Source organism: Brienomyrus brachyistius, chromosome 21, assembly GCF_023856365.1.
Source record: "Brienomyrus brachyistius isolate T26 chromosome 21, BBRACH_0.4, whole genome shotgun sequence".
Classification (NCBI taxonomy): Eukaryota; Metazoa; Chordata; class Actinopteri; order Osteoglossiformes; family Mormyridae; genus Brienomyrus; species Brienomyrus brachyistius.
Genome location: NC_064553.1, coordinates 9,197,779 through 9,223,382, shown reverse-complemented (window position 1 = coordinate 9,223,382; position 25,604 = coordinate 9,197,779). Strand labels below are relative to the sequence as shown.

General features: G+C 42.2%; 2 protein-coding genes across 2 annotated transcripts; both read right to left on the bottom strand.

The window, feature by feature from the left end:
* Nucleotides 1-5,537: 5,537 nt before the first annotated feature.
* On the bottom strand, nucleotides 5,538-15,394 carry phb2b (prohibitin 2b). The gene is given in 11 exon segments (XM_048988379.1): nucleotides 5,538-6,352; nucleotides 6,985-7,061; nucleotides 7,616-7,663; nucleotides 7,665-7,694; nucleotides 8,621-8,724; nucleotides 9,816-9,945; nucleotides 11,779-11,963; nucleotides 13,687-13,766; nucleotides 14,186-14,270; nucleotides 14,491-14,620; nucleotides 15,271-15,394. Coding segments are annotated over 11 exon segments (927 nt in total). The 5' UTR covers nucleotides 15,292-15,394; the 3' UTR covers nucleotides 5,538-6,315.
* A 215-nt stretch (nucleotides 15,395-15,609) lies between these two features.
* Nucleotides 15,610-23,187, bottom strand: LOC125716256 (retinal rod rhodopsin-sensitive cGMP 3',5'-cyclic phosphodiesterase subunit delta-like). The gene is made up of 5 exons (XM_048988380.1): nucleotides 22,959-23,187; nucleotides 19,685-19,773; nucleotides 18,341-18,466; nucleotides 17,601-17,706; nucleotides 15,610-16,918 (listed from the first exon to the last, which is right to left on the bottom strand). The coding sequence occupies exons 1-5, from the start codon at nucleotides 23,006-23,008 to the stop codon at nucleotides 16,837-16,839; spliced, it is 453 nt and encodes a 150-aa protein (XP_048844337.1). The 5' UTR covers nucleotides 23,009-23,187; the 3' UTR covers nucleotides 15,610-16,836.
* Nucleotides 23,188-25,604: the final 2,417 nt, after the last annotated feature.

The following is a 25,604-nucleotide window of genomic DNA, read 5'->3' as shown; positions in this document are numbered from 1 at the left end:
ACTGTCTGGTGTAGGAACAATATTAAAGAAGTGTAAAGGCTAATGGCACTGCCCCAAACCATACAGAAAGGTAAACCGTCCACTGAGAGCAGCTATTCAATGTCACCCTTCATGCAGTCTGCATCAGTCCCTGTGAGCTCATGCACCCAAATCATGGCAAAATTCTGGCATCTTGCTTGAACTAAACGCAAAAAGGCCTTTTTTTTAAGAAGTTCCTGCAGGATAAGCCGCCCCCCCCCTAGTGTTAGATGCACTCCAAAAGCAGTAAAGGGTTCCGATTAGACTAACAGAAGCCCCACCTTTGAGCAGTGCACAAGAGTGCAGATGTGTTACTAATCAATGCCACGGCACTGAATACTGAATCGCTGCCACGAGCAGTTGGCCCCCTACTGCCACATTGAGGCGCTCGTTGCAACAAGCTTTACAGGGCCCAGAGTGGCCAGGTCGTTCCCCACAGAGGGGCTGTGTGTGTGTGTGTGTGTGCGTGGGGAAGGGGGGGGGGGTAGCCCAGCAACGGCCAATCAGGCTGTGATCCCACAGCCATACCACCTCCTCACCTCTAGGGGGCGCTTGTGCATAACACAGGCATTCTGCGACTGCTTTTGTAGAGGCCATTTCTCTGTATGCAAGGTTAATCAGTCCATGGCACATCCTTACTACAGTATGAATGGTCTGAAGTGGCCTTTTACCATCTCATTCTATTATTTATAGTGGGGGGTTCCTAATCTAGGGATGATTATATGGTGCAAAAATGACATGGACCGGTAAGATGGGCAGTGGAAATACAGGGCAAATTGCTTGTTTTCATGGATCGATACTGGACACAGGAATTTAGTTTTCAATACTGGCCAGTCCTGTAATGGGTGGCAGCTCTGCCGCTGCCATAGAGGTTGGGAACCCCTGATATAGAGAACAACCAATTATTTACTGCTAATTCTATACTACACAAACTTTTAAAAAATGTTTAACATACATCAAAACAAAGCATATTCAAACAAGAAATTCAAACAGTAAATTTCCAGCATTTGGCTAAATTTACGTGCTATTAAAGCTTGTTTCTTTACTACGAAAGCATAGTTACATTTCATTTGTCTATACCTTTCCCCAAATGAGTTCTAAACAACCATAAAAACAGTTTTGTGTAAAATGGACCAAGAGCCTTTCACTTTTGTTGATTCACCTTAGGAACACGGGGTTACAATGTGACTGTAATACCTGGTGACAGGAAGACATTAATGCGTCTTCTGGAATAAAAGCAGACTAAAATTCTTCTGAAAACAAAACAAACAAGCTGTATCGGTAACCATTCGCGAACAAGGCTTCCCAAAGACTTCTGGGTTCTGGCGGCCATTTTTAGGCATGGGCAATTGTTTTTGGTCAAATATTTTCCGTTAAATCACACCAAAAACAAGTGCCTCAGTTATCAAAGGCCAGAATAACATCCGAGATAAAAAAGAGGAGCTGCTCGCAGGCCATGTGATCGGAGTGGGCTGAAACTCACACAGACTAAACTGGGACACAATTTCCAAATCCCATTTAACATTTTAATGACTCTACCAAAAAAGCAAGTTAATTAATCAACCTAGCAAACTGCACGGTCCTTTCTGCCTGCTGACACAATTTCACCATCAGCCAATATAATAGCAAAACTAATTTACCTTCCACCACTGTAAACCAATGCCCCCCTACCCCCGCCAGAAAAAAAAAAGATCGCTGCAGATCCAGCAATAATCTGATTGGTCCTCCAGTAATTACTCCTGCTAAAGAAGGACACACATTTAATCCACCTCCACTGTGGGGCGCTATAGTACACAGGTACCCTGTCAGGGCCTTGGACTTGGGCAGGAGAGAGAGGCGTCACAGCATCAGAGGGACAACGGTTTGCAGGATGTCAACTGCAGCTGGCTGCTGTCACCTCCTGGCGTGTGACGCCCCGCTCATCTTGAAAGCCTGCTGTCCTCACCTTGGACTGTCTTTGCCTGCGCGTGTGCACTCAGCTGACCATGCTTTCAGTGGAGCCCCGGACAATAAAACCAGATGTTCGGCTGGCTCCGCGTTACATGAAACACAAATAGCGGCCGTCAGCATTAAAGTGCGTGCGGAGCAATAAAGGCATTCGAGGAGGCGGAGAATGCTCACTGGCGTTTCCAGGGTGATAGATGGGGGGTGGAGAGGTGAATGCAGTGCAGCATCTCTAGACCAGACTCACAGCGTGTAATTACCCCATTGCCCTTGGCGGTACAGAGTAGTCAGCAGCGTCCTATCTTTGACTGCTCAAGTGTATATGTGTATATGGATGTGTGTATCTCCCTGCTCTCTGAACAGGACAGGAAAGGGGAATTCTAATTGTGAGAGTGATTTAAGGGGATTGTGTAAAACGCTGACATGATGGAATGGGCTTGGCTTTCCAGTTTCTTCGCCTTCATCCTCCTACACACCCACACACTCTTACAGCCCTCTGCAGATCCTCTTCGTCAAGCCGCGGATACAAGCGATGACTTTCAACTGCTGCGCGTGTCACATTCCTGCCTCCGGTCTGCAGCTAGGCGACAGGCACCATGGTAATGAGGATAATCTCCAGACACAGCAGGCTCCGGGTTTACGTGGACAAAAGCAAAGTGGGAGAAAAGCATCCGGCATCAACACGGGATTGGGGGGGGGGGGGCGGGGGTGGGGGAGAAACGACAAACAAGTGTGGATACCTCTCAGCCGGGAAGGGGCCGCAAGAAAAGGCATTCGTGACCTCAAGCAGGAAAAACAAGAACTCGCCCTCAGCATGGCACAGAAATAGCTGCTGAAGCAGTACGAATGCTGCCATGGCAACCTGGAGCTCAGGTTTGATGTCACGGCCGGTCACCATGACAACCGCCCCAGATTGCCCGTCACGGCATGAGGTCAGTGTTTCCATGGAGATGGACCCGCTGAGTAATAACCTAGGCTTTGTTTATGCAACGCGGAAAGGGGTAAAATCATAAGACCTCAATGTTGTCTGAGATCCCCCCTTAGTCTGAGCTTAGATACAGCACGCAGGCTGGCATGTTCCTCGAAGCTTTGAAGGAGCTGCAGTGGATTGCAGGAGCTGCACATGGACGTCAACAAAACTATGTACCATTTTTTTCACCGGTATAATAGAATATGGAAACAAAACTCCGCCAAATAGTGAATGTTTCCATGGCACATTATGGACAGCGTGTTTCTATAGATGCCCCAGCTGTGAACGCTTCTCCTCAGTACTGTCTTGGACTACAAACAGGACCGATCGTCATCAAATCAAGGGAAGGTGAACTGACCTTTAGCCACATCCTGTGCACCAGCTTGAAAGTAGGGCAATGGCTAAGGCACAATGATCTCTCTATAGAGCTGCAATGCAGTAGGCGTGGGGGGGGGGTTGGGGCTTGTAAGCTGCTTTTACTGGGAGCAGCTACAGACAACTCCCCCACCCTCCCTTCACTGGTCTTCATGAATATCCATTCTGCTCTTGACTCCACCCACTAAGCAGGATGGCTTTTGGGGCTTGATGCATGCAGCGACCCTGGCACGACCTTTTTTTAAATCCCCAACACCCTGTGTCTTTCACATTGTCCGCTCTGCGGCGCACCCTGTCGCCTCCATGCCTAGCTGCACGCACGCACGCACGCACCGCGTGAGCCTTTGTACGCATCCATGCGCCTGAGGGCCCGGACACTGTGTGCTGCCCAAGGACGCTAATAATCAAGCTTTTGGTGCCATCTAGTGGGGAAGCGATCAAACGCCCCATCAGATTAAGGCCTATTCATAATAATGTTTATCAATATCACGAAAAACACATCGTGAAGAAAATTTGATTATTCGCCCAAATACTTAATTAATTGAGTCAGCCCTGCCCAATACCACATGTCCGATTTCTTCTTATGGAGATTAACTTTTCATGATTTAGAATTACAGTACTTGCCACTGTTGATAGTGGAGAAAGTACCTCGACTCCTGGTACCGGTACAGACTCCAGTACCTCGCCCACGTCCATCTCTATAACGCTATCGCCATCTGGTCAGCACAGCGAAGGCCGTTTCCCCAGGTGGGTATCACCGCACTCCACAGCTCCAAATCACGAAATATTAAGCCTGGGCATTTATCCAGAAAATACGGAATCCTTGTTTTGAACTGCAGTGAAGGGATCACAGTCACGCATCTGTGGACCCTTTTATAAATGCGGTGCGAGAACTTTTTTATTTTAAATCTCAGCTTTCAACCTTTAAGGAGGTAAATGATGGGGGGAAATGGCCTTTCAAGTGCTGACTGCCACTAACCTCCTCGCATCTTAGTTCTATTGTTTCTGTTAAGCCCGATGGACGAGGATCCCGCCCATCAAAAGCATTTGTCTACATAACAACTCGTTTAAATATGTGGGTCCGACTGGAGAAAGTTCAAACCAATCTCTCTGAAGCAAAACTCTCCTTTCTACTCTGTCAACATGTTTCAAGCACTTATAAATGTCCGCACTAAAACTAAAATAGCCTTCACAACAATTTGGAAGAAGTATTGCATTAAATTAAGCACGAAAACACTGAAATCATAAAGGACAGAAACGGTTGTCTTTTGAAAGACGATGTCGGTATCACTAAATTTCTTTACATGAGAAGCATCACTTATTCACGGTCATGAAAAAAGCCATTATTATAACACAACTGTCCAATTCCATACTAAGGCCATTGGTCCCGCAGCCTGAATCTTGAATAAGGTGATTACCATCCATTAAAATAAATGGCCTCACTGAAATACCTTCTCTCCCTTTTATCTAGGTTTTCTCGTATTGGTTTGTAAAGGACTCGTAAATTGAAGACTACCCACTGAGCAGGGGACTTAACCCGACTTTTTTCAGGAAGTTACCCGATTATAAACGAGTAAAAACTGCAGGTCCCGCTGTTGAGTGACGTCATGTGGCGTTACGCGGCATCATGTCTTCAAAAGCCGGTATAAAGTGCGTGAAGCAGCCCCACCGCCCTCACATCTGCCACTAAATGTAAATGTAAATGTGCTATTTCACCATGTACTTGCGGTATTTAGCGATGGACAGCTGGATGTTTCGTCTTGCTCCAACAAACCACTTCATTCGCGAGGTCTGACTGCCTCATTACAAAGCAGGGATATAATTGGCAACCACTGAAACCAACAAAATAAAACTTCTACGAGAAAAATTATGCATTAGAATGTAAATAAATCCGTTTTTTACACGATATTAAATGCATATTTTATTTAAAAATAATCAATGAAGTAACGTCATAATTGTTGAAGGTCTGTAACCGAATTATTTTATCTTTTACCTAGATAATATAGGTAATATCAATATCTTTTACCTTTCATTTTAACGTTTCCAAAACTCTAAAAGAATTTATAGACATTTTTTGAGATCATCGTCTTAGCCCGATGGTTTCTTATTTATGCAGCACAAATAGCAGTTACTCCCAGGACAAGGCGTAAAAACCATTGCTATATGTGTTCAGGAAAGTATTGTGGTGACGTTTTAAAACAAATAAAGCCGGTAAAAACCTTAGACAACCTTGAAATTCTATACGTTTATTTTTTCCACTCTCATTTGACGCCATTCCACCATTTTGAATGAAAGCTGGTATAGTAGTAATCTGTCTGGTTATTTACCTCCCTTCAGCAAGTGCGACAGTTTGGGCGGTTTTACTTCAGTAAGTTTGATCAAATAGCACCTGCTGGGGTGAAAACGACCAAGAAATCATCAGCCCTTTGGCCCCACGTAACCCAGAGTGTGTCATGCATTGCTGATCTGGACTGCTGAAGTCACGTGTTTTGATTACATCTATCCTGACAATCACAGGATGGCACCACCCAAAACAAACCACCCGATGTTTTTTTTTCCCTCTCTCAAAAACCAATTAAAAATTTTGTACGTATTTTAAATTAAGTGCAGCACATTTAAGTCTACCAAACTGCATGGTTATCCACTGGCATAATGAAGAAAAACTTTGTACACATTCCAGAGCTCAGAAAGTCAGAATTTATAAGGTTTTAGTGTCAGGAGAAGATGACAGTGATGATGAACACACTACAGCCCAAACATGTCAATCTAAACCCTAAACAGTTGCCAGTTTCTAAGATTGAGTTGCTCTCTGAATGTCACACCGAAAACGAGTACAGAAGTCATTTATCTGAGCCATCAAAATGTGTTTGAGATTTCAGGCTCCAGTATTCCAAGAACTTCTGCAAAGCCAGCTTCCAAACTGGAACAGATGCCAATACAAAACAAAGACGTGCTCGATGCGTTCTGCCGGGTCGTTGGGGACGGTACAGTGTGGAATGCGATCTCTTTCAGAGCAGGTTACTTCTTTGCACTCCCAGTGATAAACTGAAAGAACAACAAAGAGAACATTTACACAAGAATATAGCTCATTTGCAAAACAGATTATGCAAAAACACCGGGGTGGGGGTCACCTTCATTCTATAAGGCCATTTATAATCATTTTAGTCCCTCAACACTGAATTTTGTGGTACTTAACTTTTTTAAAAATATTAATAAACAAATGCTTAAAGTCATTTTGCTTCGATACAGTTCAGACAGCTTTTGGTGGTAAGTAATTAATCCTCATAAATGAGGTCAAAAGCAGCACTAAATGCAGTGCAGCACAAAGGGGGACGCCCCAGGGGTCCACTAGCAGTCCAAAGGGTGTGTAGACCACTGCTGTAGACAGACTGCTCCTAAATGTGGGCCGGACTTAAGAGTGCCAGGCATTAGCCGCAAGACAGAAAAAAAAAGAGACTTTCCTACAACCACGCTCGCCTGGAGCCCAAAAATAGCAACAAAACCAATTATTCCGCTGCTTTAAGCAGTTTATTTGCAGAAAAAGCCTTCAGGATTTCAGGGTGTTTCATTATGCCCGCTTGCCCCTCCCCCCCCCACCAACCCGTCCCCTTCCCAGGAAACATTAAACCGTCCACCAGAGATCACAGCTGGTGCCCTTAGGTGACCCAGGAACGTACTTGTTAAAGGAGTCATCCTGGAGATTGAGGACCAGGTTGTCCGCACTTAGGTATACTCTGTTCTGCGATGCGGCCACCTGGAACACAGACGAAATTCACAATGAAAAATAAAAGTAATAATCAAAATAATCAAAGAACCACAATGTGCCTACCAGCCTATGATAAATACATTAAGAAATGACTATCTTTTGCCTCTCACTAAAGTATATATAAAGCATATATATGCACACTATTTTTATATATATTAAGCATATATACTATAAATATGTGTGTGTGTGTGTGTGTTATATATATATATATATAGATAGATATGTGTGTGTATGTGTGTATCATACACAGGCATAACTCATTTTCAATTGTATAAACTCCTATAAGGGATGTAAGGAAATCAGGGTTAAATGAGGAGTTATGGCCAGATGGATTACATACATCCCAAAAAAAACCCCTTGGAAATAAGGAGAAGCCGATGACAGCCAAGAGTGGAGTATGATTAATTTCAACGGAATGAGTAAGAGTTTGGCTCCCTCTGTGGCAAACTGGTGAAAATCAACAGCAGTAGGTGCATCCTGAGAAATCTCCACCTCCCTAATCTGGAGGGAAAGGCGTCTGCCGGCGCGTCACGACCACGGACCGTCTTGGCGATGTTCTGGGCCGCGCGGATTCGTCGGAGCTTCAGGTATTCCGGGATTCTTCGACACGGCTTCGCCCAGCTGTCCCAGAGAAAGACAACGTTCGTCAGGCCTCGCGTCGGAGACCAACTGACCCAGTGACGATAACCCAAAATGCGGAGTCTACATGATGGAACTCTAGTCTATTGCAATGTTGGGCCTGTTTAGCGGGACCTAACCTACAACACAAAATGCTGCTTTAATAACTCAGGGCCCTGAGCTACTGTCAAACTCAACACCTGTACAGGCACCTAACGGAGATTCGGATTCGGGCTACACCCTTTAGGTAATCAGCATGACCATTTTGCTCTCTTTTCTTTTTTCCTTTCTTTTTTTAAAGACCAGTACTGCCTCGGTTTCTACCATCTGTTCAGAGAAGCTCTTTCTTCTGCATTTTTAATTCTTTTTTGGGGAGGCGGGCAGGGAGGCTTCCAGAGAAAAAGCTTCCAGAGATGAGTAACAATTAAAAAAAAATAAATAAAATACAAAAACAGGCACATATGGCCTAACCAGACTGAGTGTGACACCTGCCACAGAAAGCGATTTATCAAGGTAGCAAGAAAGGTCCTTCTGAGATAGACAGCTAGGTAAGCTAGCTACCATGGGTGGGTTAAGAGGGGGGGGGGCAGCACCGGCAGTGCCCCTCCAGTTGCCTGAACTGAAATTGCAATTAAGTAATTATTGCACTATATCCTGTGTTTGGACTTTGTGCCTGTATATGCAATATATATACAGGAAGACAAATACAACAGGCTAATGAGCATCAGATGCATTAACGCGTTAAAGTAAACAGTTTCAGTTATTTATCTATTCCTGCCCACGGTAAGTCTGTATACTTTATTAGGGGGGGGAAATATGGTTCTGCAGCACATCTACACACAACAAGTACACAACAAGTTTAGCCAACCCACAAAATACTCATACAATAAATATGGGGGATTTAGGAAAGATTTTTCAGAAAATGTCACCATTTTGGCAGCCTGAGCCTCTCCTTCAGCCTGGATGATCTTCTGCCTCTGGTCCTGCTTGGCCTTCTCCACATAAAACTGGGCCCTCTGGGCCTCTTGCTGGGCTGAGGACAGAAAAGGGGGCGGATTGCAGACACACACTAAAATCCTGGAGCATCTGCTCATATATGTTACCGGGAACCCGCTGAAATGCCTGAAGCTCAACAGCACACCCTGCTGGTTAAAAATCAAACCACACCAGTATATATGGAGTTCAACGTCCACCCAGAATGTACCATCAAGGCGGCAGGACTAATACTACTGAAAATATATGCAGCCGATCCCATAAATGACATTTTTACATCCTGCCAGGGTCAATTTTTTCCACCGGAGATGATCACTACACCTCAAGTTTCGTTTACTCAATTTTTGAGCTATAATATTGCCTGTGTCTTACGAATTTTGTTGGTACCATTTATTAATTACAGAGATTACTGCTTTACCCATCACCTGACTGGATGTGCACCCTCAGATTAATCTTTTCACCTATTGCCAATACTACAGTACAGGTTGACTGTTTTGAATATACAGGTAGTCCTCAGGTTACGAATGAGATCTGTTCCCAATGTCAGTCTAAAGTCGAATTTGTAGTCAAGTCAGAAAAATAATGAAACGGTACATAATAAAAAGTTTGAATAATAAAAGTAACTAAATATGATATTGTGCTGTACCTCAAGACAAATCACTGAAGCCGTGCAATATTTACACAAGTGTTGCATCATAGTGTGTGCGTTTGTTATCGTGAACCATTGTATTTAACCCAAATTTTTGATACTTTTAAATTTAATTATTGTCTTCTTATGCCTCCCTCAACTTGCTCTTTGTAGAGTAAGCTGTCCATGAAGGGTAGCCACTTGTTGGGGCGCCCAGGGAGCTGGGGGTTAAGGGCCTCGCTCAAGGACCTGCAAACATGCCGAGGCTGAGCTTGAACCAGCCACCTTCTGATTACAGACACACAGGCTTCGCTCAATAAGCCACACGCTGCTGCCAAGTATATTACTTATTTGATATAATATGCTTTATGGCAGCCCCGTTCGTAAGTATGAGTTGTCTGGAAGTAAGACGTTTTTAACTCGGGGACTGCCTGTACTGCACCAAGCAGACATTTCACCTCGACGGCCATGTGACTTGCACTTGGGGCAAGATGGCTACCCACCGACTTGCTTGGCTTCCACAGCGGCTGTGTACTCCCGGCTGAAGCTCAGCTCCGTGATGGCCACGTCATCCAGGATGATGTTGAAGTCCTTGGCCCTCTCGAACAGCTCCCGGCGAATCAGCAGGGACACCTACAGCAGGGGAGAGACAGTTTCGGAGTTAGATCTGCCAAAAAAACCAACACAGAACATATGCCGACACAGAATGGTAGCACTGAATTCTGGTTTTGACTGTATGGGGATTAATGCTTGGAATGTACAGATATACAGTACTGTGCAAAAGTCTTAGGCAGTCACAGAAAATGCTTACAGCCGTCTATCTGGATACTAAGTGTATTCGTGTTTCTGTGACCTTTCCGTAAAAATATTCCCGTTTAATTGTTGACAGCCAACTTGCTAATATTGAAAGCATGATTGGGAGGAGGTATTACTGTACCTGTGGGTATCTATACTTTGACGTTTCAGTAGCCTGTGTAGGTCTACACAATTTCTTTCTGTTTATTCTACACAATCCGTATACTGGTATATATAAATTTATTCGTTAAAAGAAAAATGCTGAATGTTAGTTGTATATCAGACAATAAAAATGTTTCTAATAAAAAACTTAGGTGCTCATTTCTATCGGAAGTCTAGAAGTCGATTTTTCCGATTTCTCCTTTCTTCGTTGGACTGCGCAGGACCATTCGTAATGTGCAAACTTTCTCAGAGTATGTTTTACTTAAGTTGTTCCTTTATAAATCCCCAAATCTTCATACACATGCATGTGCGAATGTTTCGTGGCTATTTTGTCCGTATGAAGCCTTTATAAATGAGCCCCCTACTTCGTGGTGCGGGCCGTCTCGGCCAGAAGCTTTGGTAGCTACTGACAACTTTTTTCTCGCTTTCCCACCATAAAACAGGAACTGGGACCTTTATGCTAAACAAGCATGGGAGACACAGAAAACTCGTAGGTTAAACTTCACACGTAATTTTATAGAAAACTGCACCGCCGCAGCAAAACAGTGGACGAGGAACAAATTATTATTATAGTTATTTGTTAGTTACTGGGTGGATCGATCACGATCACAACGGGTCACAGTATTTATATAACCCATGACATGTTTTTAATCCATTATTAAATCTGGCCATCAAATGGATCTTTTCATTTTCCACAGAATAAAAAAAAATAAGTTATAACGATAATAAGCACTAGCAAGTTTCACCACCGGCACTGGCAATATTAGACAAAAGTGTATTGGTTATCGATTGAATTTTCTGATGCAGAAGTGTGTGTATGTATGTAATTCCTGTCATGACACGAATCCTGAATACATGTTCACAGATTCCTGTACACAGTTGCAGGTCTCTGTACGCATTTACCAATTCTTTTACACATTTACAAATCTGATTACGCACACATCGATTGAGATACAGTCACACAACTTTCCATACACCTCTTCAAAATGATTTAGCTAAAATAACAGCCCCATAGGGGGGCAGCTGAATCGCAACGATTAAAGTTCCTCACATGACTCTTTGGGTAATGGGTTAACCAGGGCCAATGGTTAACATGTAAGGTAATCTTCATACAAAAGTCCCTCTTTGCTGCCAAAAGAAGAGCGTTTCAGCAACATGAAATTAGCCTTCGGTCACATGACGTTCTGTCCCACATTTACGAAGTCTGACTGTCTGAGCAGTGACACTGAGCCGATCGGCTCAGTTTCGGTGCTGCCGGATGAAATCGCAGCCATCTTAAGGCCATTCTTTGCCAAGCCGACTGGACGACTACCTGAGCCACAAGACCACCTCTTCCCTTGGAATTTAGGCTTTTTAAACTGAGGACTCTCAACCTTGCCCGGAACAGCATAAGCAAGTTCTCCTGGCCTCTGACCTACCGATGGCCTCAGAGCTGGAAAAGGCCGATAATTAACTGGATCGGATAAACTACCCACTTCGTCGTAAATCCAGCAAGCGAGGGCCGCCTACCTGAGCCCGCTGTGTTATGAGCTGCGAGGCGTTGAACTTTGCCACCACACTCTTCAGCACCTCATTGACGATGGAGGGCAGCACGCGCTCGTCGTAGTCAATGCCGAGCTGCTGGTACATCACCGGCAGGTTGGAGGCTACGGGCCGCGACAGCACACGCAGGGCGATGTTCACCATCTGCAGATCTGCAAGCGGGGCCACAACCAAATCCATTAACAAATCCATACGGGAAAACGCCTGATAGTACAGAAGAGCCATTAAAGCAGAAAATGTTTTAAACCAGTTAGATAACATGTTTAAATGTGCTTGAATAGCTGCCTAAACATGAAGAAAACACAGTACCAGTCAATGGTCTGGACAACAACTTCAACTGAATCATCTGTCTCTATCTTATTCACCTTATAGTAAAAGGCCTTCAAGCAACAAAGCAATACACTTACAGTACTATAACAACCAAGAGAAGTGTTGAACATCTCAATATTTTCTCAAATTTTTGATTCTTCAAAAAAGTTCCCTTTTGCTTTGATGACAGCATTGCAGACTCTTGACATTCTTTCAACCAGCTTCCAGATGTAGCCACCTGGAATGCTTCTCCAATAGTCCTGAAGGAGTTTCCACAAGTTCTTTGACCACATAGGCAACTCATCCTAACCAGCTCTATAGGATTTAGGTTGGGAGGGGGGGGGGGGGTTGTGGGGGCCAGGTCATCTGTCACAGCATCTCCATCTCTTTCTTTGTTTCCACGAGATAATGCTTATTGCATCACCTTAAGGTGTGCTTAGGGTCATCATCTTGTAGAATAACAAATAGGTGCGTTCAGACTTTTGACTGGTACTGTACATAGTTTGAAAAAAATATAAAAGACTATCAATCATACATTGACCCCAAAGTTGACTGATGGATGCTGCACTATGCATAACAAGCAAACCAGCTCAACACTGAACGCAAATCTGGGGCAAGTGAGTTAAGGAAGACAGGATATGAGGATTGTAAACAGGGTGATTAAGTGATGCCGGTATATATCAGACAATCAAGAACAGGACTGTATACTACTGACTAGGGATAATAATCACCAGTCACCTCCCGATATGATATTATCACGATTTGATTTCTATTGCAATTCAGTGAGTATTGCGATTCTATGCATATCCTGATTTGATAGTGCTATGAAAAATGTGCAATAAGTATTCACAGCACTAAGGTTTTATTCAGTACCTGCACAGCTGAGGTGAACATGAGTAGCATACGTCTAATAATTTTCCTCCTCGAAAAACCGAAGGCAGCGTTTGAACGATGCACAATAAAATTTATACCGTCACAACTGAAGTTAACAAAAACCTACATTTGCTGTTGTCGTGGCGTAAAATGCACCGAGCTTTTATATTACACTTCTCCGCTGCCTTGTCTGTCTCAGGACGGTGTCTAGCAATATGTGCCTATATGTTCCTCATATTACCAGAATGCTTAACTTTCGCATGACAAAGTTTGCATACAGATTAGCTCATGTCCAACTCCTCTTTACCGTATGAATTTTGAAAGCCAAAGTTCCTCCATACATTGCATTTAAACTCTGCCATCATCCGCCATTCCTGTTACTGCTAAACAGCAGTTAAAAAATAATTGGCTCCCACTACATGGGATGTTCTGCTTCCTGTCAATGTGGGACTAGTGTAGAGCATGCCACCTGTAGGATTAAAGTGGAACTACAATGTTTCTCCACCTCGAATCCAAACATACATAAATTACAATTTTATGAAAAATTGATTACGATACATGAATCGCCCCACAAAAGAATCGTGATGCATAACAATTGATTATTCCCCCCCCCCCCCACTAATGACTATTGAAATCTAGCTAAAACACCGATTAGCATACATTCAGTCCAAAATGAACAATTCCAGCAATCACCTTTGCTTCCGGTCAGTGAGGAAATCTTCCTAGGTCTTGCCCTAATGTCGTAAATAATAGGATACTGGAACCAAGGTATCCTACAAGCCCCAAAAAAAAAATACTCATTAGCACAAGTTAGTGTCATAAGCATATTTCTGTGCAGGACACATGCAGATGGATAGTGCATCAGGCATAAGCATCTTTAACAAGCGTGATGTTCAAATGGACAATGTTTAGCAAACACACCCTTGCATTTGGCCTGCTTGGAGTCGCTTTGACTTCTACAGTAGATCCGATCAGCCAAAGTCCCTGAATCACCTTAATCATCCGTTACATTTGCCTAGGCTATAGGCAAAGGCCCAGAGGTGGCCAACAATTGCATAATCACACCAAGATTCATCAAAAAGCCGGGGAGTATTTGAACATCCTAGTTGCGTCCATAACATTTCAAGAAGTCACTGCATGTTCTTCAAACAGTATTTGGGAAAAGACAGACGACAATCACAGAGCCAGGTACCTAAAATGAAGTCCTTCACTAAGCACGGTGTCCATCTGCATCCCGCCGATCCTGTTGAAGATGATGGCTCGCTGCCCTCCTTCAACTGGGAATGAAAGGAGACCCGTTAGCACCACAGTTAACATCTACTAGCCACAGCGCAGGGCTAACCACGGGTGAGAGCGCTACTGGAGACCATGGTAACCTGCCTATTTTCCAGCCACAAAAAGGGATGCAGAGGAACCAGAAGGAACCAAATCATTGCTTCAACAAAACATAGATGAGCAAAGAAGTCAGATTAAGAGAAATTAGGTAACACCCGATACCTGTGTACATGGCCTCTTTGACCCCATAGGCAAGGGCGCCAGCTCCTATAAGCAGCTTGAGCCCAATGCCAGGTCCCCTCGAGCCGGTAGACATCCTACCGGCCAAGTCCCTCAGCTGCTGCAGGAACCGCTGTTAGGAGAGATCGGGAGAGTGAACTTCAAATGTCTTATAATAAGTCCCAGAAATTTCGCAGGCAAACCATCATCAAGAAAACTGCCGTACGTTCCCGTATGACATTACGGCATAACGTGGGTGTCTATTAAAGAAGTTCTGAAAATATCATGAATATTGTGCAAATTGTTAATGAAAGCTTACTAGATCTTTTTCCCAAAAGCGAAAAATTACATGTTCACAATGGTTTTCAACAGGATCCGACAAATTAGAAGCGTGCAAATATTTATAGTTTAACTGTACCCAAATATCTTGGGCAAAAATCAAATACCCGAGAGGCCAAATGTCTGTGAAACACATGTCAATAAGTGAGAAAAACCCCGCAATGCACATCATTCTGTTTTAATAATCGGTTTAATAAAAACATATAAAATCGGAAAAAAAAACTGGAAGCAAGGAGTATAATCGGAGCAGTCTAGTCTGCTAGCTATCAAGCTAACAGGATTTGGGGGAAATGTCATGCTTGGAAGACAGCTATACTGGGAAAGCTATCCATAGAAACCTACGACCAAGTCAGAAATCTACATCTAACCAGTAAATTATAAAGCTTCATTATTACTAGCAGAAGCATGCATTACCATAACTTAAATAATAAATGCAACACTCACACTAGGTTCTTTATTCGCCATGCTGTCTCCTCTTGCGATCACCTACGTCGTGTGGAACCAAGGTCAGTTGACCAAACTTCCTGTTCAGATGTCTTATGGGCTTTGTAGTCCACAAATGCACGTGTGCATTTTGTAGTCTGTTGCAGGTATGGCCTTTTCACAAGATGGTCTTTGCTTTTTTGCTTCAAATATGAATAGAAATTTTCAAATCCCACTCATATGTAGTTGAATAGTTAAATTACATACTGACATAGTGTGTGAGCCTCATGATGGGCTGGTATCGCAGTGAGAGGACCTTGTTGCTCTGCGGTTGAAACCGCAACAAATGAGGACAACATATATACTTAGAATTTTATTTGAAAATCTAAAAATCATATCTTAACTATTTGTTACATAAACCTTTGTGAGAGAATCTATAAATATAGCCTTCAGTGTCAAATTCACACTAAAGATATATTTACTTTAGCTTGAAATCAAGTGTGAGCTATTTGGACAGAAACTCTTTCTTGGTATTTAGAACAAAAGCACATCAAATGTGCCAGACATCACCATAAGTCAGTGTTTCCCAACCCAGTCCTCAGGGAACCTTGGAGTGTCTACGTTTTTGCTCCCTCCCAGCTCCCAGCCAATCAGGAACACCGAATACCTGGTACAGGTATGACAGCTGAAAGGAAGCAAAAACGTGGAGTGCCCGGGGTTCCCTGAGGACTAGGCTGGAAAACACTGTCATAAGCTGCTTGTGTTCCATTGAAATTGTAACCCTCCACATCACTACCAATAACTGTATGCAAATTGAGCCACCATCCAGAGCCGAGCCAGGGAAGTAGAAATGATTAAGGCAGGGCACACCCACAATGGCTCGCAAGTTCATCACACATTAACTGTGTTAACATTGCAATCCACACCGAATAATCATGAAAGCTTATATTTGGCCTCCATGTAAAAACTAATTTACCATATAACAAACTGTAAACAGCAACATGTCATCAGGATAACTCGTGTGAAACCATATTTTTCTAACGCATAACATTCAACGTTCAATATCAGCTCAAATATTTCAGCACATAATTACACAAGGTACATGTAAACATTCATTATCTCTTAAGCAATTAAACATGACAACGGGGACAAAATAAGAAAAACATGTTTGTTTCTCAGACAAATACATAAATATTAAAATAATTAACAATACTAGAGTATAAAACCTAGAAAAATAGTCATACAAATATTGCTTTCTGAACCCGCTAGAGAATGAATATGATTGAAATTCCCATAACTAAAATCAGTCCATTTTAGAGTTTTTATTGCCAAATTAAAAAAATGGAAGGAATGTAGTGATGAAGCAGCTTTCCTTGCAAATATATCAGCTGAGAAAAATGCACAATGTAAAATAATACACCTGTTAACAAAATTTTGATAATATTGTTACTTTTTTCTTGTTCATCTTGTTCGGATTTATATATCCATGGGAGACTAAGTCCATTTCAGGATGTTTTGCAGAATACAGGTCCAGCAAACATACTTCTCATAAAAAAAAGATACAAAAATGTTAAAAAGTTTCCACTTTCAGACGTAGAAGAGTCGTACTTTGGAAGTGCTGACGAGAAGATCATTATCGTAGAACTTGGTCTCTATCACAATGTTACCTCTGGAAAATAAAGGGGTAGATCACTAGGCATACTAGAAGACACTGACAATTTATTCCAAAGGTAACTCTAGAATTTTCTCCTATGGGGGTGCAGTGTAAGTTCAACCAGTCATTCACACAGATGAATTTGTAAAAAAAAAATAAATAAATAGCAAATACATTTACAACAAACTATTTGTAAACGTTAATATGACTAACACAAGTCATGTTTTGAAATATAACTTTACAAAATGATTTTATTCAACTTGTGTTCAAATAGCATTTTCACCTGACCAGTAGGGGGTGCAATTGTACCCCTGCATCTCCAATAAAAGTTATGCTTCATTCTTCTCATGTTAAATTCAGTATCTGCCTGTTGCCCAACATTGTCATATGCCTATTCCTAGTTAAGAAAGAACTGTGACATGGGTTGTGTAAGCTGCAGTAATAGACTAATGTGTTTATGCTTGTTTGGGTGGCTTTGAGGATAGTAGATTACATCACATCTCCAGAGCTGTATTCATCTTAGCGTGCGACTGCCACAACCAATATACAATGTCGCACACCTCATGTCTTGGATCAGGCTCTGGTTCACTGTGACTGTAACTGGATAAGCAGAGGCTGAAAACGAATCAATGCAGTAATGTCTCTGCATGATCAAATGTACGTCTTATTAATGCATGAGAGGAGGAGGGATCCTTACGTCAAAACGTTTGCTGGCATCATCTGTGACTCTGGTGCTGCCTCTATCAAGGACTGCCACGTGTTCGTGGAATTCGGGATCACAAAGCCAAACTCAAAGAACCACTCTGAGCAGAAAAACAACAGCAGCACCATGATAAATAACCATGAGTATGATATGTACATATAAACAGATACATATACACAAGTGATACATATACAGCAGAAATATATGCACATGCATTTTACTGTTCACATTCGATACCATCTACATGCAATAAAGTTTTACAGTAAGGAACGAATCTGTTTCTTGGTTATTTAGGTATAGTATAGAAAAGGGTTTCTCAACCTTTTTGATCAAATGTCCACATCCAATGTTTGTTCAAAGTTAGAGGTCCGTAACAATTTTTATTAACAATTAACAATTAAATAATACAATAGCATTTCATGAACTTTAATGAATTGACAATAACCTTCGAAAGAGACACCAAGCAGTAGTGGGAACTTAATGTAAAAACTGGTTTAACATTTGCTCTTAGTTTTAACTCTGGGCCCGGGGGAGGGGGGGGGGAGATTACAGTGAGTAGTCATGTGTGTGTAATTTTTATTTTTTTGGTTTTAAATTAACCCTGTTATCTTCTGTCTGAGACACTAAAATCCAAGATGCCACACATGCACGCACGCACGCACGCACACACACACACACACACACACACACACACACACACACACACACACACACACACACACACACACACGCACCTTCTATGCACTGGCCCTTAAAATAAACCTTTTGTTCCAACCGAAACTTTTCCATCTGCTCCAACGAAGAGAAATTCAGCTCCCTCGACACGGCTTTGCACTTTAAGATCTTCTTGGGAACTCGTGCTGCGGGAAAAAGAACACAGAAAAAGGAATTTGTAATGATAGTACACATCTGTAGTAATAAAAATTGCTACAAAGCTTCTCAATCAGCCTTACCGAAGGAAATTTAACCTGGACCTAAATGAATGTAACTGCCTAGAAGGGTTAAACGGCCTGCTCAAGTTTCCTGTGGGCACTTCAGTTTGCTCCTGCAGTGTACATACATTTGTTTATGGGAAATGATGTATGTAAATTGTGTATAATGTGCCTTGTTCCCATTGCAGCCTCGGTAGCCTCCATTTGGACAGATGGATGGATGGATCGATGATTTAAACATGATTTTATTTTCTATTGCTGTGATAGTGACAGACCCTGATAAACATCACGGGTGTCCTCTGAACAAATATACAACAAATATAACACAGAGCAAACAAATTAAACATATATATGCAGCTGGGGGTGGGAGCTGTGGAGGGCAGGGGGGAGCCGATGGCCAAAAACGCATGATCTGTGTTCAGAGAAAAGGGCACAAAGCCACTCAGAGACACGCACCCCAAAATGACGGGAAGCAGGAAACATGAAAATTTAATGACTACACTAACGTGCTCTTTCCAAACTGCTCAAGGTGGGCTTAGCAGGGGGAGGCTGGGAGGCAGTTTTCTAGTTCTATCGAGCTGGTGAATGAGGCCATTTGTGATGACGGCCTTTAATGAGGCACAGATAAAATTCACTCAAGGTTTAGAAAAGTCAAAAGAACACAAATACAGATGATATTTAGAATTACTGTTCACTACATATTTATTAAAGCAGCAAATTAACAATATCATATTTGATTTTAGATACTAAATTTTACAGATGGTGAATATATTGATAGGAAATATAATTTTGCTAACAAGTAATAAGTCATTTGTTAAATGACATGGAACACGTGGACTGCATTTTGAGTCCACAGCTTAAATAACGGAGTAGAGACTCCAAAAAGTATTGACTGCCTTATCTCTCAGGACTAAATCGTAAAATGAACGGCAATTTTGGGGAAAACCATGGTGAAACGAGGATCGATGGCAAAATTAACTGCTATAAAATGATAAACTAATGTAATCTGGAAGAATCTCACAGAAGCTTGTAGAAGCTCAATGATCATGAGATGGACGCCATCCGTAACTTCGGATAACGGACCACGGCTATTCACGTCAGGTTAAGGTTAACTAATGACTACTGAATCAGGAAATAACCTGTTACCTTCATGTTCTACTCCAGGAAGGGACAGATCTTCTGTTCCCTGCCACAGAACCTTCCCACTGTCTGCATCACGGAGGTTCATCCAATTTCTGGAGGCTTCTGTCAAGGAAGGAAGGCTAACGCACACACGGACAAACTTTCGGGTTAAATGCCCTAAACGAAAATGAATGAATGCTTCACCATGAACACAAAGGCACAGACGCCCATTTTAGTCAAAACAACAAAAAAGGCAATAAATTGAGCCAGATTATTCTAAGGGATCAGGTTTTCCAGCAGCCAGGTCCACATGGTGTTCTGCCCATAGCCTCTGCTACCATGAAGTCCATATGGTGATTCAGATGGCATGGCGTACCCAACAGCTGTAATCCACCACACAAATGACCTCATTCTACTAGACCAGCTGGTGAGCAGGGTGATCGCATCAGTCGGAACACTTGAGGATTTGCCTGCTATCTTTTCTAAAGGTCGGCAGTATCTGCTTGTGAAACAAAAGCCCCTGTCAATGCCTGAAAGACTACTGTGTCACCGGCACCTGAGCCCCCAGCCGTGTCCTGGGGCCATCTGTGGTCTCTCTACTTGGGGTGGAGACCACAGAAAAGAACAGTCAAGCTCAGAGTGACGTCTCCTCCTAGAAGAACGAGCATGGGCTATATAGGGGTCATGTTTTGGACAATAATCATCATAGTGCCAGGCTCCACTGGCAAATTCTAAAGTCTGTTGGTTTCCAGGAATAGGACAAGCTTAGGTTGAATTACATGCACATTTAGCAAAGCTAACAACCTCTATAAACCCAAAGATTAGCCACTGGGGCTAATGCGTCTAGAGGCAATCATTCAAGGAGAAAACTGACGTCTATCTGTAATAAAATCATGCAAATTAAGCTTGCATTGTTCCACGGGAATCTAGACCTTCAAGGGAAATACTACACATTTCTGGTAATTGGTCATGTTAATAATCAAGACGAGTGGTATGTCATATTTCACATTCGTTGAAAGTGAGAACCAATGAAATTACATGAACTACATTCATTTAAATAATATTTCATTCAACTTTTCTTTGATATTAACATTGGCTTCACTATAATTCAGCTTTGGCTCCAGGCATATCATGATAAATTGAGACTGATGTGAAGAAACTGCAACACTTGAAACTCAGATATCAATATTTATTGTTAAAAACTGAATTTTATTGGAGATACATGCATGAGTCACAGTTTTCGGCATAAATAAATATGCATATAATATAATGTGATTCCATAATCTATTTATTTAAGGTCAATGTTAAAGTCACTCCAAAACAACAGATTAATCATTTGTTGGAGCAACTTTTTCGTTGAAAAAAAGGCGGTATTATTTTCACGATTAAAGAAATGGTGTGAATATGGTCGGGAATCACACTAGACAAATAGACTCTCTGTGTACTCTGGATGTTTTTACTGCACTTCTTGTCATATCCCTGTCTGATTAGCTTCTTGCTTTGCAAGAAGATGGTTGTGTAGTTCCTGCTCCTATACCGATTACATTTGTACCTGTGTTTTCATCACAAGTTCAGCTGTACTTATGCCTAATCGACCCCTTGGCAGTCATACATCTGTAATGTAGCTCATTTGTGCATCGCTTTGTAGAAAAGTGCCTGCTAATCAAAGTAGATGTATCAATTAAACATACAACTCGACTGTTCATACAACAGCAACATCGCCTGATAAGAAACCAGGTCCTCCATGCTACAACATTAAGATCACTTGATATCTACTCTCCTTCCGCTCTTCTGCAACATCTCAGTATAACCATGCCAGATGTCTATGGGAAGACACCTGCTAAGCACGCCGTGATAAGGAGGATTAGCTGTGGGGGAGTGGAGCCCTTTGACCCAAGACCTAACACAACAAACAGCCAAAAGTGCACAAAAGCCCCAACATCTACATATAATATATAATTTAAGGAGCTGTAAAGCAGTAACAGAGCATTATGATTGTTTAAAGGCTCTGCAGTCATTTGCTGGGAAAATGTTTTAAAGAAAATGGCCCCGCTAACATCCTGACATATGTCTTTAGTTTCCTTTTTGGTTGGTTTACCTCACAATTACAGTAAGTCTTTAAAGTACAAGACTGACACATCCGTAATGTAATCCGCTTTCTCCAAACAAAATTGCATGTCGGACCCTAGACGGGATGCCAGGATGCCACCACAGCAACACCAAAGGAATTTCAGTGTCATCAGTTAATATAAAAAAATACCTTTAAACTATTGAAAAATATCTGAAGTAACACAGAACAACTGTGCAAACGTTACACTCAAGAGATTCAACAGGATTTCGGCCTGCAATACTGTTGGTGAGACTTCAGTGGTATCTACAGAGCCACCATACAACCAAACACAAAACCATGACAAGCGGACAAAATAAGACTCGCTGTATTTATATTGGAACATAAGCGATAAGAAGCAAGCAAGATAGCTGGCCATTTATAAGTAGCCTAGGCAATGACCTTGCATGTCCCAGGAAAGAAGAGAGCGCCAGCAGGCACAGAGCTAATCTGTCATATCCTGAGGAACTCATAGTAGTAATTGAATAATTTATCTTAATAGCACAGTGGCTCTGCAAGAGGTGGCTGATCAAAGTACTATTTTAGGGGGCTGTCTGGCTTTAGACCCAAAGAGAGCTCTGGTGTCTATGCAGGTCCAGACTGGGGAGAAAGCACCTGCTCACCACGTGATCTACTACCTAAAGACATAAAAAGGCTAGTATTGAAATAATGCAACTTGTGCATTAGCAAATAGAGTACAATTAGCGATGTACGCCTATTCTGAAGACTGCCAGCTCAAATCCCAGGAGGGGGCCCTGCGGTAAAAGAGCACAGATGCAGGAGGCGTACAGGCCCCAAATAAACTCACATGCAGTCACATGCATAGTTGAGTACTGTACTGTGGATACTGATGACTGTAAATCTCAACATTTAAATAATTTAACTAAAAATACTTTAAAAAATTGCTTGTAACCCGTTTATAATCTGGCAAACACTCGCTGAGGTTAATCAGACGGGGGGATTTAGAAATAAAAGACAACATTTGCACTTCTTGATAGCCGCTTGGCCAGGCTAATTAGCTAAGCTGCTAACATGGATCCATTCACTAACATCCAAAGTACTAACAATCGCGTTGATACGGGTAAGCATGCTGTCAGAATGAGCCCCCTCCCAACGTCCCCACGACTACACATATAAACACGGTCACGGTTAACACGGTCTGCTCACACCCAGGACGTCCGCAAAGGATACAGTTTGAACCCCTTGAGGATCCCCACGGCTCTGCTCTCGTCAGAAGACATCGTTAAGGAGATCTTCTGTTTCCCCAAACGAAAGCAGAAAAGCACAAAACCCGCTTGAACTCGATAGACGCTGCAGTTATAAAATATATCGGAATCTCAGAAACTGAACAAGCGCCGACAGACCACAGAGCACCTAAGGCCGCGCGCTGCCCTCGCGCCGCTAATTCCATCGATCAATTCGCCTGCGGCCGAATCAAAATACGACGGAACTAACCAATCAGAATTCAGAAGCGCCGCGGTGGGAGGGGCTTGTTTGGGAGAGACGCATCACCAGTGGCAACCGCATTTTGGTGCGTAACGTCACGACATTGTCCTGTTTATATTGTCGTCTCATGTAAATAATACAGTGCAAAAGATTGAGGGGAGAACATATGCCTGATTCCTACAAACAGCAATTCTAGTAACATATAGCACAGAGCTAGAATAATATAGTTTTTGACCCAGTACCAATACATTGAATGCAGTACCAATACATAATTATGCATCTGCACATGAACTAGCTTATTTTATTTCAGTACACACACTGTTTTGTGAACTGCGATAATTCGAATACCTCGCACGCTGTATAAGAATGTCTACATGCACCTATCGCCTCTCGAAAAATTTTTTTTTACAGCACATTAAGAGCATGGCAACACAATTTTTGCCATCATTAACTATATGTAACTTTTTTTTCGCCATCTTCGACACCAAATGCACAAGCTTTGTGCGTTTGCTGTACAGGTCGCCCATTGAAGACGTCAAAGCACTGTAAGTCTTTTAAAAGGCTAATAAAATGGACTAAATTTGAATTTAATGTCATATGAGCATGACATGTGATGTCATTCTTCATTATGAAGTGCGACAAATATTCCTTACATACGAGTGATATTGACATTTGCTGAATTTGTTTTTTCCCCTTAATTTTTGTAATCCATTGGCTAATCTAAAGCGCAAAATTTATGAAATTGTGAACCAGTAAAATTCGAAGAGATTCATTATTTTAGAAGTCATGGTCCTGCCTTCAATCCCATTGAAGTGTCCCGGCATAATCTGAAGCATATGACATCCCCAAAATTTGCGTGAACGTATTATTTGTCCGCACACGTTATTTGTGCGACGCAACTGAATGGATGGAGTCGAGGAACGAAGAGGAATGTTGTACCTAGTGTCATATCTGGAATGGATTGTACATAAAAGCGAATGGACCAGCCTGACCCTGTGAGCACAGATAAAGTTTGCCGGGTGTCATTCCAATTCCACACTCACGAAGAGTTGAACAAATCATATAAAAAGTGATAGTCTGCTGTCCAGCATGACAGTGCCTGGGACAATTTTTGCTACGGTACTCAGTGTATAAGTTGACCCAGTACCAATACATTGAAACATCTTAGTGGCACCGTAGCTCAGTGTGTGGCACTGTTGTCGCACACTTCAAGTTGTCTCTCATTTTGATATTTCTCTATTTACTTTTATTTTACATTAAAATATTCCTTAGTTACATTACATAAAATCTCCGCCTGGGTTACATGTGTGTGGAGTTTGCATGTTCTCCCCATGTCGTCGTGGGGTTTCCAACGGGTACTCCGGTTTCCCCCCACAGTCCAAAAACATGCTGAGGATAATTGGAGTTGCTAAATTACCCGTAGGAGTGAATGTGTGTGTGAATGCCTTGCGATGGGCTGGTCCCCCATCCTAGGTTGTTCTCTGCCTCGTGCCCATTGCTTCCGGGATAGGCTCCGGACCCCCCGCGACCCAGTAGGATAAGCGGTTTGGAAAATGGATGGATGGATGGATGGAACACACCGAAAGGCGTTTAACGTACCGAGAATTTTCAGTCAAGGCGTAAGGTGTAATTACGCTATTTTAACAGAAGATGGCAGTGTAAGAGCGGGTAGCGCCTTTTTACCTTAAAAAATACATTTTGGGTCACACAAGGAAAAAGATACAAATCCATCAAAGCTGTTTTAAATTTAAAGTGCTGACTTTTAAATAATTATCAGTATCGTCAAATATTGAAACACGTTGTTTCTCACATGCTTTTCATAGAGACTGGAATTCCCGGGCTACATTAATGTTTAATCCTTAAACTCTCTCCAAGTTTGCAAGACGTAATCTGACAGAGAGGACAGAGCTGATATTTGTGCTCTACACGTTTCCATCTGCTGTCTTTAGAGTGCAAAGGCTTCTGATTGCATCAATCCCTCTGTAATTATCTTTCACAGCCCAAGGCTTGATATTACTAATGATTGCGCACAGGGGTGGTGTTTGACGTATTAAAATGTAATGAGTGTTATGTATTTATTTTAATTTCTACGTCATTGTTTTAATATTTACACCCATGAAGAGACATTTACGGAACCGGTAATTGTGTGCAAGTGTTCAATAGAAAACGTGCGCAACACAGAGGTGAAGATGGTTAACGTCATATTGTACACGTTTGTGGAAAAAAAAAGTTTCTACAGCGTCATATTCTTCCAGGTGCAAAACTTTATGATATTTGCCGACATCCCTTGGATGTCTGACTGACTGATATGACTGATTCCAGGGAAGAGGGTGAGGGAAGACCCGGGAGGGGGGGATTGACACATAGCTATAGAAACGTTTCAGACTAAGC